Below are 14,292 nucleotides of genomic sequence, written 5' to 3' on the forward strand. Positions count from 1 at the left end.
GCCTAAGCTCATACTACGCACTAAAAACACGAAATCGTTCGAACGTTGAAAGAAAAGTATTGGCTATTGGAAACCCATCGAGGATGTCACATGTGGACCGAATTACTGGAAGAGTAACACCTCTTCCCTCACTCCCGGGTGCTGAGATTGAAGCCGAGGTCATTGCCAGATTACAATCCGCTAATTTGGCGCTGACTGGATCTGACGCGACGAAAGAAGCTATTCTCTTTAACATTCACCAATAATATGACATCTTGCATCTAGCCACTCACGGCGACTTTTCGGAGGAGTTCTCAACACTGTCAGAAATATCTGTTGCCAACGGAAAGTGCATCTCTATTGAAGACTTCACTGACGCAGGCATGGATCATGAGCACACTGGAGGAGTGTCTTATGCCGGTGGTGGGGGTACCGTAGGATTTGCTACAAGTCTGATTGCTTCTGGCGTGAGGGAGGTGTTAGTCACTTTGTGGCCTATAAATGATAACATTACAGTCATTTTTATGAGACGCTTCTGTGAAAGCCTCGCATCGGGTCAGTCACTGAGAGAAGCCTTGAAGGTAGCTCAGTCAGCTATTTCTCAGGCGCTTCCGAGGGCAGTCGAGATAGAGTTGGCCGAAATAAGGGATTTACTTGGGAATGGCGAAAAGCAGGATACTGAGAGAATCATAGCACTGCTTGGAGGCAAAAAGGGTCATCTGAACTATTCTCAGCCGACATATCGGGCGGCTTTCGTTCTGATGGGGGCTGACTACCTAGCCTTTACTTTTTCCGATAAGAAAATCCATCACAACAATCCCAAACTACCTAGAGAATATTCTCAATGATAGTCGAAACGTATTCGTGATCCGACGTGAAGATGACTTGGATGACAACTCGGATGATGAAAGCTGGCTGTTGGCCTGATTTTACCTGATATCGTTGTAGGAGGAACTATAACAAACAGTAAAACCTGGTATAGCCCACCCATCTTAGGACTACGTCGTTCCGCTGTTTTTACCACACATGGCCGATTACATGAGATGCAAGCGTAAGACTGTCTCTGAGGTGCTTCTCCCTGGATCTTGCATTCTCATGAGCTTAGCCCACTTATCCTCCAAATCTTCCACTTCAATACTGGCTTCGCTGAGTTACTGAAACCTTCACCGAAAAAGAAAGGAAAATAATGCCCTCCGTGGCATGTTTTCAAATAACATTAGAATTGACTTGACCTCATGTCCTGATAAGCATTACCGATTCCGCGTCTACTAACCTCGTCTCTAAGTGAAACAGACGAGAGCGTCTACTTAAGCTAGTTATTGAGGCGTGCCAAACTCCTTAAGGACATGGAGTGGGGACTGAAATCGGCCAGCGAGAAGGCCTGTAAGACCGACCTAACGAAGCAAACTCCCACAAAATGCCTTGCTTCACAAGCTTGACCCACCCTCACATATGTGACAACCCAGCACCAAACATCGAAGATCAGGCCTATGCACGATAGCTCACAAAGCCAGATCCTCTTTAGGCCTCAAGCGCTCTGGGAACCTCCAAGCGAAGAGCACCGTGACGAGATACATAAGAAGGGAGTCGAAAACGTAAAGTGTCCATTCGTGGGAAAGAGAGTAACCCGTATATCCCTGAGCGAACTCGACAACTCTGAAGATTGATCGAACCATGATGAGCAGACTGACGGCATAAAGCATGTAGAGGCTTTGTTCCCATGGGATTAGGCCGTCCAAGGAGTCGGGAGTGGGTGCTTGTCTCATTCTGCGGTGGAAGACGACGGCGATAGCACAGAAGAGGCCAAACATGATGATCTGGACAACAAGGCCGATGATGACGATCCTCTCACCCCAAGTCGCGAGACCGGGCTTTTGGATCACCATCATACCTGAAGCGCCTCCCTGAATTAGGAAAGAAACCAGATCTCCAAGGACAAACGTCTTCGTCAATTTGGCTGGTCGGATCATCGAATATTTCTCGGCGTGGATACTCGTGATAATTCGACCGAGGATCATGTAGATTGAGGCGGCAAAGAGGACGGGTGCGATGATGATGAACATGTTCTGGATGGCGAACGTCATGATTCTGTCGGTCTTGTCGTGGGCGCTAGCGCGTGCTCCATATCCTATGACTTCAACTTACTGGGAGTCAGTACATCGATGTTTGTCAAGAGCCATTGCGCAACTTACAGAGGCATCCTACTGCAAAGACGATGCAAAAGCGAGCACGAGTCCTCCAGATCTTCCAGCTGATGTAGAGGAAAGACAATAGAAATAGAATGAGAAATAGGATCGCCGCAGGTTTGCTCGGGAGATAGCGCCAAAGGTAGGCTCCTCCTTTGGTAGGCTTAACTCCTGGCACTGGCGCGAAGTAACCATCCGTAGACATGGCTGCAGGCTAATGAGCGTCTGATGATTCAGATCAGAATGTACAAAAAATTACAAGAAACTTCGGCAAGAATGGCGAGCAATTTTGAGGGAGACTGCCGTCAGAAAGGACTATCTGGGAATTCGAGAAAGCAAAGAAATGGACGGGTATATGTACGCCGAGGAGCACACGAAGTTGTCCACATTGTAAAGGCATGCCAGTGCCCAAAAGAAAATTTCGAGCTCCACAAAGTCTAGACAAATCTAAGCCTCATTAGCTCCGTGTTTGCATATTTTTTTCTACTCTATGCCAGGCCGTGAATGCTCGGATAGAGTTGCGGTTGAACGGGTTCGGATCGCTTGGGGTGTGGGGCATACGGACCCGAGTCGGGTGGTAAAGAATACGCGGGACAAAGCATCAACCCGAGCAGCTTACCCGAGGATTTATAGCTCGGGTCGATAACGCGCATACGCTCATTTCGACAATTCAATAATATCTCTCCCCAAAAAGAATCTCTCATCATAACGCAGCCTTGGCTTTTGCAAACGCGTGAGCAGTGTGAAGGGAAGAACAGCAAAACCGCTGCCAACATGAAGCAACCTCGCTGAGAAAACACGCCTTCGCTATTTCTTGGTGCCGGAGACTTCTACCGTCTGCTTTATTGCAGCACTTGCAAAATTTCACCTTCGAAATGAGGCTAAGAGCATCAAATTACCAAAATCTGTATCAAAACGTGATACCTATGCTGATGATCTGAATCTCCAGGTCAGTTAATAACATCAGCAGCATCTAGATCGCTACTTCTCCTCCAGTGTAAATGGGCGAAAACGAAGAGAACACATAATACTGAGCGTTTTCGTTCTCTTCCAAGACCCATGAGCCCGGAAATTTTCAATCAGATCCTGGGCATCACGGACACCCATTGCACAAGGGGTCATGTGCAAGAATGAGGCCACTGATCGAGAGTTCGAGATCCAAAAAGAACCTGACTTTTGCCTTGAATTCAGTGCATGAAAACTCAGATGCTAATAACATATGATTTGAGACTCAAGTATGACATCCTCAAAGATTGACGTTGTTCCCGAGACTACATGAGTTTTTATCAGTGTCGTTCTAAGCGCCGGAGTGGGCAGGAAGTTCCAGTTGATTTGCCCCGGGGGCTTCCTTGACTCTTTGAGGGGTCTGACCGAACATCATTGTATTCAGCGTTGTAATATAATGAGATGTCGAAGGCTTCCTACTGGATTGGTGGTCTGTTTGGACGTTCGCAGTCTGGAAGGGTGAATGTACATACGAGGCAAGGGCAGTCGGCAACTTCGCGACACAATACCTAGGCTACTACACATTTTGCAGAACATGTGGTATTGCGGTAAGTGTTGTATGACCAGGTGGTCAATTGATTGATGTTTTAATTGGCCTGGGGACATTTGATATCATTGGTTGAAACTGTCGGAGATTAGCTACTATCGGATGAAGATGCAAACAGCAAGGGAGCTAATGCAAACGTGTAGGTAGGACCGTATCGAGGATGCTGAGAGCCGGCGAGCCGTCTACTGTTTGCCACTCCGAAGCCTGCATGAGATAGCCGAGGAGAACCCCGCATCACGAATGTAAGACCACCAAAGAGGGATCCATCTATCGACTCTGCATCCTCATCTCAACAATGGCAAATTTCGAGCGAGAGAACATTCTGCGAGGATGATTGACATCACTGTTGCTGGAACCCATCGAGAGGTGAGTGATGCGCCTGACTGCTTTTTGATGTGCCTGAGAAGCTCACCTCCGTGTCAACGCAGATCGGCTTTGCTGTAGGTCAACAGGCTGCGAAGCAAGTTGCTGGGTCAATTGCCTTCTACCGTTATTTTTTCAAAGACTTCAGCGGGTTAGAGTGGTCCACAGTACAGGTGAAGACCCGAGAGTTTGTGCCACACCTCAAAGCCAAGTTTCCCTCATACTATGAAGAGATCGAAGGGATAGCGGAAGGTGCTGCCGTGGACGTTCTGGATGTTGTTGCATTGAACATACGAAGCGAGATCGCTTTTGGTCTCTTCGAAACGGAACCGACAAGACCCACGTCAACTACATCAGTTGAAATGGCAGTGGACGGATGCACTGCACTAGGCTGGAAGACTCCTAGAGGGTCTACATTCCTCTCGCAGAACTGGGACTGGAAGAACGAACAAAAGCCAAATTTGATCATCGTTCGCGCCAAACCGCATGGTGGGCCCGGCATCGATCTGCCAGCTTTCCAAATGATCACTGAAGCAGGTATCATTGGGAAAATTGGATTCAACGAGCACGGTGTGGGATGTCTCCTTAATGGGATCCGCGCGAAGGGCGTCAACTCAGAGCGTATGCCAACCCACTTTGCTCTGCGGACCATTTTGGAATCCAGGTCAAAAAGAGAGGCCCTGGAAAAGATAAAGAGCGTGGGGTTAGCTGGAAGCAGTCACATTCTTCTCGGCGACCACTCAGGCCCTACTGGCCTCGAGTGTACCAGCATTGGGTTCAGGGAGCTGCCGGCTGATGAGAATGGTCGTGTCATTCATGCCAATAACTTGATATTAGATCATGAGGGCGTTCTTGAGCCGCTCTGGCTTGTAGATTCACCGAAACGTACTGCCCGTATGAGGGAGCTAGCAACGCTAGATGTTGGCGAGAACGCCGGCTTCAAGTCCTTGCTAGAGCTTTTCAAGGATGAACAAAACTTCCCAAGCTCCATTAACCGGAAGCAAATCGGAAAGAATGATTCTGGTACTCTTTTCAATGTGGTGTTTGATCTCACCGAAAGAAAGGGCATTATTTCCATTGGTCGGACGACGGAGATTGAGGAGCAAATCGAAATTGGATTCTAATGTCGTGTTCTGAACGTGCTATGAATTTACTTATAGGGTCTCTGGCCAGTATGCCCTGGCTTGTATTCTGTTTACCAACATGAAAAAAGGAATAGACTTTGGCGACACTTTGTGTCAATCTGAATACGTAATCGTGGATCGCGTTACAGTTTCGAGAACTATTGCAAATACCATCAAAAGTCACAGTGGCTCGAAGTTGCGCATGGGATGCTAGCTCATAATTCTCGTTGTTCAACGTATCGACGATTACAGATTTCGTTTTACGTACATATTCTTAATTGGACACCCACGCTGGGCACATCCAGTTCAAGAATCACAATTCAATGCTTCCCCCCGATACGACAGACTAGGAGTTTACTAACGTAAAAGGATAGCATGATCACCCTCGAATGTTGACGTAAGGAACCAAGCCATCACTCGAGTAGCAAGCTGGCGTAAAATAGACTTGTACAAATCACGTGTCGGCGTACTGTAATTGCAATATTGTGTATTTGGTAACACCTAGATCAGAGACGATAAGAACGAAACATCGGTACACACTGCTAACAATGAAGAAGATGATCATCCTCGAGTTTCACTCTCATCTGCTCGGGTTGTGTCAACACAATCAAGATGCTCCTTGTCTCTCGATTCAGCATGCCTTTCTGACAGCCCTCTCGTCCTTTCGAGACGCTGAGTCGCGCCATGACCTTTCTCTACCGAGGTTAACGCCTGCAGTTCCACCTCACATTCACATTGGTGCTACGGCCGTTCGAGGAGACTTGGATACGAGACGTCCGCTGAAGAGATCTGGGCGGATCGCCACGGAAATCGCAGACTTGCCGCACCGAGTTGCCTCCCTTGGAGTTCCCGCCGGCGCTGCGACACTGCTGCTTTGCTTGCTTTGCGAAGCTTGAATCGAAACGACTGTCAAAGTTGGACCGTGGTTCCACAGTACAGGTGCTTGCGTAAACGCTGGTAGCACCCAAAAGGAAGAACCAGAGCAGGAAATTGAAGTTCACTGACGTGATGTTAGTACTAAACGGTAAGGAACAAGGAATTGCCTTACTATTGAATTCGAAAAAGAGCCGCAATGATATGTTGTAGTACCTGAGTTATGCGTTGATTTGCTGACAAGCTGATTGCTGGTCAGGAGGAGAGAGGGAACGGGAATTTATATGTGTGGAATTAGTATCCAGGTCGTCCATGGAGAGCCGGCTATGTTTTACATGGCAAGGGCTACGTAGAATTCAAAATCCGCGTTTGGTCACGCCCGATTGGAAGCTTTGCTACCCATCATCATGTTTTCCGGAAGCTGTTTCCTTGATCTGGTCCTGAGTGGTCGGTCCGGCCTATCCAGTAATCAGATCCGTGACACAGGATTGGCCATCATGATCGGTTTCGTATTCGAGACGACCGGATGGGCAAAGCTTAACCATGCCGCCAAAACGGAAGCTTAGCCTTTGCGGCGGTGACAATAACTTCTTGCCAAGCCGCTATCGGTAATTGGTCACAAGCTGCGACACGCGCGAGGAGAGCATACTTGATGAACAAGGCTATTGAATAATCGACATCCCGTTGTCTGAGAACTAGTTAGGAAGGCTGAAGAGAGGATTAAGCTTGGTGAATTGGAATGTTTCGTCGCAGTGTCGTGACAGGATTCCTTTGGAGTTTCTTCGCGTTTGAAGTGAACCGCACCATCGCTGCAGGCGCGGGTGCTGCCTCCGTTACATCGTCTTAAATGTACCGCGCCTATGGGAGACTTCGGCATTGTGGTCTGGGGAGAAAATCCCATGCATTTCACGCGTCACCAGCAAGAAGACCTCAGTGTCACCGAACCATAAAAGCCTGGGTAGTCTGTCCACTTACAGTTGACCCGGATCGTCAACGAGTCAACGAATGTTGTTCGTGAACTTGCCCCCGCTATTATGTGGGATATATTGAGTCGTCGCGCGGTCGAACCAAAAGTGTTCTCCCAATTGAGGTCGGAATTGGAGTCTTGGCAGCTGAAGCTCCGCCCATTGTCTTGGATTTGACTGACATATAATTAGTGATCTACGAACTATAAGATCGCAATATACCCCGCGGTGGTGTGGTGACGCGCTAGCAAGCCAGCTACGGGTCCCTCTGGATCGACAATCAAGATCGGAGAGAAAACTCTCTCTTGGCTCGATTCCTGCAAACCCTCCCGGCTCACCCAGTTCCGTCAATGGTCCGGCCGTAGTGCGACTCGTGCTGTAGCCACGCCTGTAAACCTTTACTTTGAGAGTTCCCCATGTCCAAGAACGGGACGAATGCCAACGACCAGAAGCTACTCTGGCAGAGGCCGAGCGGGAAGTTCGATGCGGGTTGGCATTTCGACAGTGCCGATCAACGGCCGGCCGGTGCGTCTCGAAACAAACTCACGTCAAAACTAGGGGCCTCCTGGGAAGAGCATACTTAGAGTTCTGAATGGCGGGGCTTACGCGCTTCAACGATAAACGCAACCTCGTGCACTTATCTGCCCTCGTGGTCGTGATCGGCATTTCTTGCTGCTACGGAAAGTTCGGATCAGATAGTAGAGGTGAGAAAAGCGTAGCCGGCGCCGCAAGGTTGATTAATGGGATTCCGCCCCTGAGTCCCGGCTTGAGTTGCCTCCACAGAATTCAGGGTCCAATTATAGAGCATCCCGACTACGAGACAATCGTGATGTAACGCAAGCTTTACCCTCTCCCACTCAGCGGGCGCGCGAGCAGCGAGTTCTCTTGGCAGAGAGCAGAGTTCCAAAGTCACGATCGCTCTGCGTCGAGCACCAAGGCACAGGGCTCAGAGGGAACTTCCACGACGGGACAGCCCCTCCGCTTCGTCCACGCAGGAACACGACTCATACGAATTTTACATGAGACAATATCCAAGTTCGAGCTGCGTGGTTTCAAATACTCAGATCATGTTTGATCTTGGCGATAACTCGATGAAAGTAAAGCAAATACAGGCTGATGATCCGCAACGACCTTCCTATGATTCCGAGCTGCTTTCTTCAATAAAAGACCCACCAGCTATTCTTCTTGTTACTTTAAGTTTTAATTTCGAGATTTTACGTTCTCAATAACAATATCACGGTCAGATCATCTAGTCCATAATATTCAGAAACTTACCGAGGTGAAATGGAGCTCCCTGGATCCGCATTTACAAAAGAGAGCATTTGCAAAAGAGATGACTCGACAACTGATTGACCCGAGTGGATGGCAAGAAACGAAGTCACTTAGATATGCTACGTATTGGTCTATGCTAGTTTCCAATTTCATGCCTTAATGAAAATACAGAGAGAAGAGTAGATACCATGACATGGATCAGAGTAGCGTTTGTTATGAGTTAATGACACTTAATCTGTCTACATTATGTATAGACTGGAACGAAGCTCAATTCAGCTCTGAAAGCCATAGTCGAATTGGGTAGTCGAAAATTGGATGGTGGTGTTATCTAATGGTGATGTTTTTGGCGCGGCACTTGGCCTACGTACATATGCGATCTCGGTGGCATTATGGTCGCATCCGAGAAGAACAGTATGTTACCTACGAGAGCATCTGTCGCGGCTGTTTCTGCTGGTTGTCTCGAAGGATTCATAAATGACAGCCCCTCAAAAAACGCAAGCACGGCGTGAAGCTTATATTAGGTGAACGCAACAGCGTTTGCGAAAGTCAAGTTGCCTTATCTTCGGACTGCCTCCGTGTACCGCTCCCCGGACAATCCCGGAAGGCGGCAGAAGCTCCACATCTGCGGCGGCGGCGGCGGCGGCTAGTACCGTTCAGTTCGGGACACAAGCTTGTTCCCGGGGCTTTTGCTCGGCGGGTGCGACATGAGATCCGTGGGATATCCGGGCAGCATAGAGCCGATAGCCCTGAGCTTCGCTCTCTCTATCTCATACTTCTGTACTTGACTTTCCGGCTTTCCCAACTAGTTCAGTAAAATGGGACTAAATACCCTCAACGGCCATCTCTCAGCTATTCAAACAACAATTTTCTTCCAGATAAACTTCGCACGCGCGTAACTTCACCGATTTTGGAAGGTCCACACAGCTCTGGGTCTTTCTTTTCTCTTTCGGTAAGCTAATGACGGCAAGGGGGCCAAACCCGAGGTTCAGATGCGGAACATCAACATGGCTCAGTACGAGACCGAAATCGTGTTTTGGGTGACTAGATACATCTCGTGGTACATGGACCGCGAAACAAATTAGAGCTCCGGCTTGGTAGTACGTATTCTGGCTTTGGAGAGGCCTCCTCTTTCTCGTATGTCTGGATTTCTATTTCTACCTTCTTCGAAAAGCCTGCATGTGCTCTTTGACACACTCGCAGCTACTGTGGAGGAGAAATAAAGGGCAGATTGGGGTTGACATAGTTGTGACACTTCGACGTCTCGGCTGGAGCTTTCAGCTAACGAAGAGACTTAATCGGTAAGAATTGCAAACTATCAAATAGTCGTTGCTGAGGAAGTGGCAGTCTGTAGTATGAGCTACCTTAAATATCACGAAGTCTGCAGAGAAGGAAGAGCTCGTCTGGGTTAGAGTCGAACCGCTCCAAGGCCCTGAACTCATGGCCCGGTGAAGCTAGAGGAAAATCGAAGTTTCGTACCAGAGATGAGATGAGCATGAGCTGCTCAAAGTAGGCAATGTTTCTGCCAATGCATGCTCGAGGTCCTGTATTGAATGGAAGGTGGACCTTAAGCATCTTCTCCTTATTTCCATCAATCCAGCGCTGAGGTCGGAATGTCTCAGCATCCTTGAAAGCCTCGACGTCCCGCAGTAGAGTGTAGGTTGGGACTGATACAGTGACGCCCTCGCTCACGAACTGCCCTGCGATCACCCGACCGCCCTCCGGCAAGGCCCTAGGCAAGCCCATTGAGCTTGCCGGTCGAACGCGGAGGGATTCCTCAACGCAGGCTTTGAGGAACGGCAGCTAGCCGATGGCGTCGCAGCTCGGTACGGTATTCTGCACAATGACGGGGTCCAGTTCTTCTCGAAGTTGCTCGAGTACGCTAGGGTGGGTGTAGATGAGGTGTACAGCGTTTGTGAGAGCAGCCGTGGTTGTCTCCGTGCCGGCATTCATCATGACCGAGCATTCCGCCAAAAGCTTGCCAAAGGGCAAGTTTACCGGCTAGCCATTATTTTTAGCCATCAACTTTTGGGATATATCCCTGTCCTTGTCTTTGGATGCGAAACGCGCCTTGGTGCAGTGCAGGATGATATTATCGAAGTCCGCGCCAGCCTTCTTGTAAGGATGCCATGAAAAGAACTTTCTGGTCAAGGGCAACAGACCGGCTTCCATTCCAAGGACGGTGTTGATTTGAGTAGCGTGTAGTAAAGATTGAATGAAGGGAACTTGATGGACATTCCCACCCGGCGTTTTGGCGTTGACTATGTCGCTATTACGCTCCAAGCAGTTGAGTGAACTGCCAAAGAGCATTGTTGAAAAAGCATCGATGGTGAAGTAGTTGAAATACCGGCGCATATTGACTGGTCTCTCATCTTGCGCATGCTTTCTGAGTTGTGATATCAAAGTGCGAATCGTTTCAGCAATGACGGGCTCTTGTTCCGATAAGGACCTTTGCGCAAAGACATGAGCAAGTAATTTGCGCTTTCTCTGATGCTTGGTCTTGATTTTTTTGTCCGACATATGACGGAACTCTCCGGCGCCTCCATCGTATCAAGCATCCTTGAGAAAGTTGGCACCGTGGCCGCAAATATCATAGACAGCGCGAGGATCTGAGATGGAAACGTAGTTTGGACCAATGCGGACGTGCGTACTAGCGTTTCGTGAGCTTCGTGCACCACTATGAAGTGCCGATATCTCAAGCAGTGGAAGATGCGCCACAAGGATGAGATACCGGCAACTCCGGGGCTAGGAAAGATTCGAAGGCCTTTTCTGTCGACAAAGTAGTTTGTTATCGGTCCGCCGATAATGACCCAAAGGATCACAGCAGGGATGGCTGCATAGAATGTTAACCAGATAACTTGGCGCGACGGACCACAGGTGTGGCTCACCAAGTAAGGTAGCAGCAGCATGTTAAATCTTCCTCAAGGCTAGAATATTTGAAAGCTCGATGACAATGAATCTTCTACAGTGGTTTCGCTGCATGATGGTTCACTCTTATATCTGCGATTCACCTCAGCTATGATTTACACTCGAGCTTTCCAGTGCCTAAAACACCACTTACAAAGAGCATCCCCATCCTAGGTACGTTCGCAAAATAGGAAATCCCGTCAATCCTGCATATTTTTAGTTTCCTACAGAACATTGTCGCTAAGCCATAAAGGTGACACGCCGACATTCGTCAGGCCGTAGGAGGCGGTTGGCGGTCGGCTCTCATCAGGCACCCCGATGGAGCTAATGTCGGACGGGCATTCCGATTGAGGAAATGCGCCTCAAGTCTGTCCATTCCAGGTTTCTAGATTTCCCGACACCGAGCCAAGAGGGCAACTGGTCAAGGAAAATGCCAGTTTCCTCACCTGTACAAATTGGGCGGTGGCACTGCGTCACTTTCGCTAACCTTCATTCCCAGTCACCAATTGTCAGGTGGCAGCTCTTGTGAGGAACTTAGCCAGTCAAAGACTGGATGTTCGCCAGCGAAGTTTGAGAAATTCGGGCGCTAATTGGTTTTGTAACGTACGTCTTTCGGGCTACCACTAATCTGGGCAGCGCGTACCATGACTCAAATCAGTAAAAAGACATACTAGCATCAATATCATTGCGCTGGTACGCGAATGGTGCCAAAGCTGCCGCTACAGATGTTGCTACTACATTTATACAGCAAATTCCTGGTGCTCTGCCGTTAACGGGCCATTCGGCATACCCTTGCCTTTGTCTTCTGAGCTCATTTCTCCCGAGGATTCGCTTTCCGAGAATACATGACTCCTCCAAGCTCTGACGGGTATCCTTTCAGTGAAAAATCTCGAAATCTCCAAACTTGATCTGCCTGCGGTTTCGCCCACACAAAACCATGTCCACAGTATGGAGAGACACGTCGTTCCAGCGTATACGAAGCCTACCATTGGACCTAGTCCAGCATCGTAGTATAAATAGGGCGCGGTGAACGAGACCACCCAGGTTGTCAGGTAAAAAATGACGATACTCGCGGACATGATCTTGTTCTGGTTGGGACCGACTGCCATTTCCCGAGCGACGGTGTACGCAAGGGGGCCAAGACCGAAGTTGAAGCCAACTACGACGACAAAGGAAAACACTACAATGACGTATTGTGTCGAAGATGTAAGCGGCTTGACCGCCACGCCGCCGATAATGATGAAGGCCACCAGCATCATCAAGTTGGTGATCATGAGGTTGGTACGGCGGCGCACTTTGTTGACAGTGATTATAGAGGCGCCTACGGCGAAGATTTGAACAATGTTGGTGACCAGTTGAACGAGAAAAGGGTCGCCCAACCCAATTGCCTGTACGAATACAACACCATAAACGTAGAAGAACAGAATGCCGCAGATCTGCTGACTGAACATGGCTCCAGCCGAGTAGATCAACTTGCGTCTTTCGATGGGATCCGTTATCAGGGCTCCCCATGAAGAGAATTCGGCATGTTCCTCTTCGACATTTTTGGCATTTTCAGCTGTAGCCATATCCTCTGACGGGTCGTAGTTCGGGTTGCTCTGATTGATCTTGCGAAAACTTTGCTCGGCCTCTGTACGACGGCCCTTGAGAACGTACCACAGCGGGCTCTCTGGAATGAAGGGAAGAAGGGCGGCCATGATGAGAGGAAGAATGACAAGGCCTCCCATAGGAATACGGTATCCCAGAGAGCTTGCGATGCTCTTGGTGCCCTGGTTGATCGCGGATGCGCATAATTGAGACCAGGATTGGAGAAATTGGAAGCACATGAGTGCCGGTCCTCGGATGCCCAAGGGTGCAACTTCACCGATGTACAGCAATGAAGTGACGGTAAACTGGCCCACTCCAAGGCCAATCAAGATGCGTCCGACCACAAGTAGGGCTTCTGAGCTGATTGTGTCTGCGACTTGACAAATGCCGCCGATGAATATGCAGAATGAAGCCAGCCAGAACGTGGACTTTCGGCCGTAGCGATCATTGAGGGGAGCAGCAATCATTGCGCCAAGCAAGTCGCCAATGTAAATAGCGGAAGCTGTGAGAGACTGGAAAGATGAAGACAGAGCGAGCTTGCCGGTGGCATCACGGACGTCTCCGTAATCATTCTTGAACTCCTGCATGGCCAATACACCGTTGTAGTACGTATTGTCATATCCATAGCAGAGGGCTCCGATGGCTGATACAGCACAATAAAAGATTGCCCATTTATGATGTACCCAGGTGGTTCGTAGTGGCATTTTGAAGTATAAAAACCGGACGTTTGGCCAGGATGACGGGTGTTTCGAAAGCAGTGGCGTACGGCAAGTGAGGAATTCTAGAAGAAAGACAAGCTTAGACCACAAGAAATAGGGATGATGAACAGGTCGCCTGAAGAACTCAGACCAGACTTTTGGGAGCGGATCATGGTTCCAATTTAAGGAAATCTCATCCGGGGCATCTGGGGGGTTGCGGGGTGCAGGTCTGGGGAAAGTTGTTATTGTAGACGTTGGAGTAGTACAAGGATGTGGAGAGACTTGTACGATCCGGGGAGGCCGACCGTGCCTCCTGAGATTTACCAAATGCGGACGTCCGACGTGAAAGCCGCCGATCGAGCTTTCATGAGGCAATGCTTGCTAGTCAATACATGAACCCCAAATTTGACGGGAAATCGAACTGACGAATAAGCTAGGTTTCAGTCGTCAAGTCATCGGGATGAGGTCTCGGACGACTGAGTCAAGCCTTTCCTTCTGCGAGACTTCAGCACCACGATAGTAAATACGTTGTACATTGAGCTCGACTACTCGATCCATTTGTCAGCCTCGATCTCAGAGTCCATGTAGGATTAAACAATCTAGACCTTTCCTAGTCTCGCGCTCAGTGTGCAGAGCTAAAGGGATACCATAACACGGTCAGTTCCTCGCTGGAACATGCAATTTGACGCGCTGGCTGTGCCCAGACCGACACTTTGATCTCTGTCCGCGGAGGCAATCACTATTACTACTCAGGCTTAGCCAGGATTGAAAGTGCTCCAGGCTTCTTCT

General features: G+C 49.0%; 4 protein-coding genes across 4 annotated transcripts; 1 reads left to right on the plus strand and 3 right to left on the minus strand.

Moving 5' to 3' along the window:
- Positions 1-1,481: 1,481 nt before the first annotated feature.
- On the minus strand, positions 1,482-2,370 carry CTAM01_06458 (RTM1; the record flags this gene model as incomplete). The annotated part of the gene is made up of 2 exons (XM_060522485.1): positions 1,482-2,119; positions 2,172-2,370. 2 exons carry the CDS (start codon positions 2,368-2,370, stop codon positions 1,482-1,484), a joined length of 837 nt encoding a protein of 278 aa, XP_060382744.1.
- A 1,677-nt stretch (positions 2,371-4,047) lies between these two features.
- Positions 4,048-5,204, plus strand: CTAM01_06459 (isopenicillin-N N-acyltransferase; the record flags this gene model as incomplete). Its single annotated transcript, XM_060522486.1, has 2 exons — positions 4,048-4,083; positions 4,146-5,204. 2 exons carry the CDS (start codon positions 4,048-4,050, stop codon positions 5,202-5,204), a joined length of 1,095 nt encoding a protein of 364 aa, XP_060382745.1.
- A 704-nt stretch (positions 5,205-5,908) lies between these two features.
- CTAM01_06460 (uncharacterized protein) lies at positions 5,909-6,205 on the minus strand (the record flags this gene model as incomplete). Its single annotated transcript, XM_060522487.1, has 1 exon — positions 5,909-6,205. A coding segment is annotated over one exon (297 nt), but the record flags the coding sequence as incomplete, so codon positions are not given.
- Positions 6,206-9,676: 3,471 nt separating this feature from the next.
- On the minus strand, positions 9,677-13,509 carry CTAM01_06461 (uncharacterized protein; the record flags this gene model as incomplete). The annotated part of the gene is made up of 3 exons (XM_060522488.1): positions 9,677-10,114; positions 10,193-10,312; positions 12,205-13,509. 3 exons carry the CDS (start codon positions 13,507-13,509, stop codon positions 9,677-9,679), a joined length of 1,863 nt encoding a protein of 620 aa, XP_060382747.1.
- Positions 13,510-14,292: the final 783 nt, after the last annotated feature.

This window comes from Colletotrichum tamarilloi (assembly GCF_030869305.1).
Source record: "Colletotrichum tamarilloi strain Tom-12 chromosome Unknown Scaffold_18.1, whole genome shotgun sequence".
NCBI classification, from domain to species: domain Eukaryota; kingdom Fungi; phylum Ascomycota; class Sordariomycetes; order Glomerellales; family Glomerellaceae; genus Colletotrichum; species Colletotrichum tamarilloi.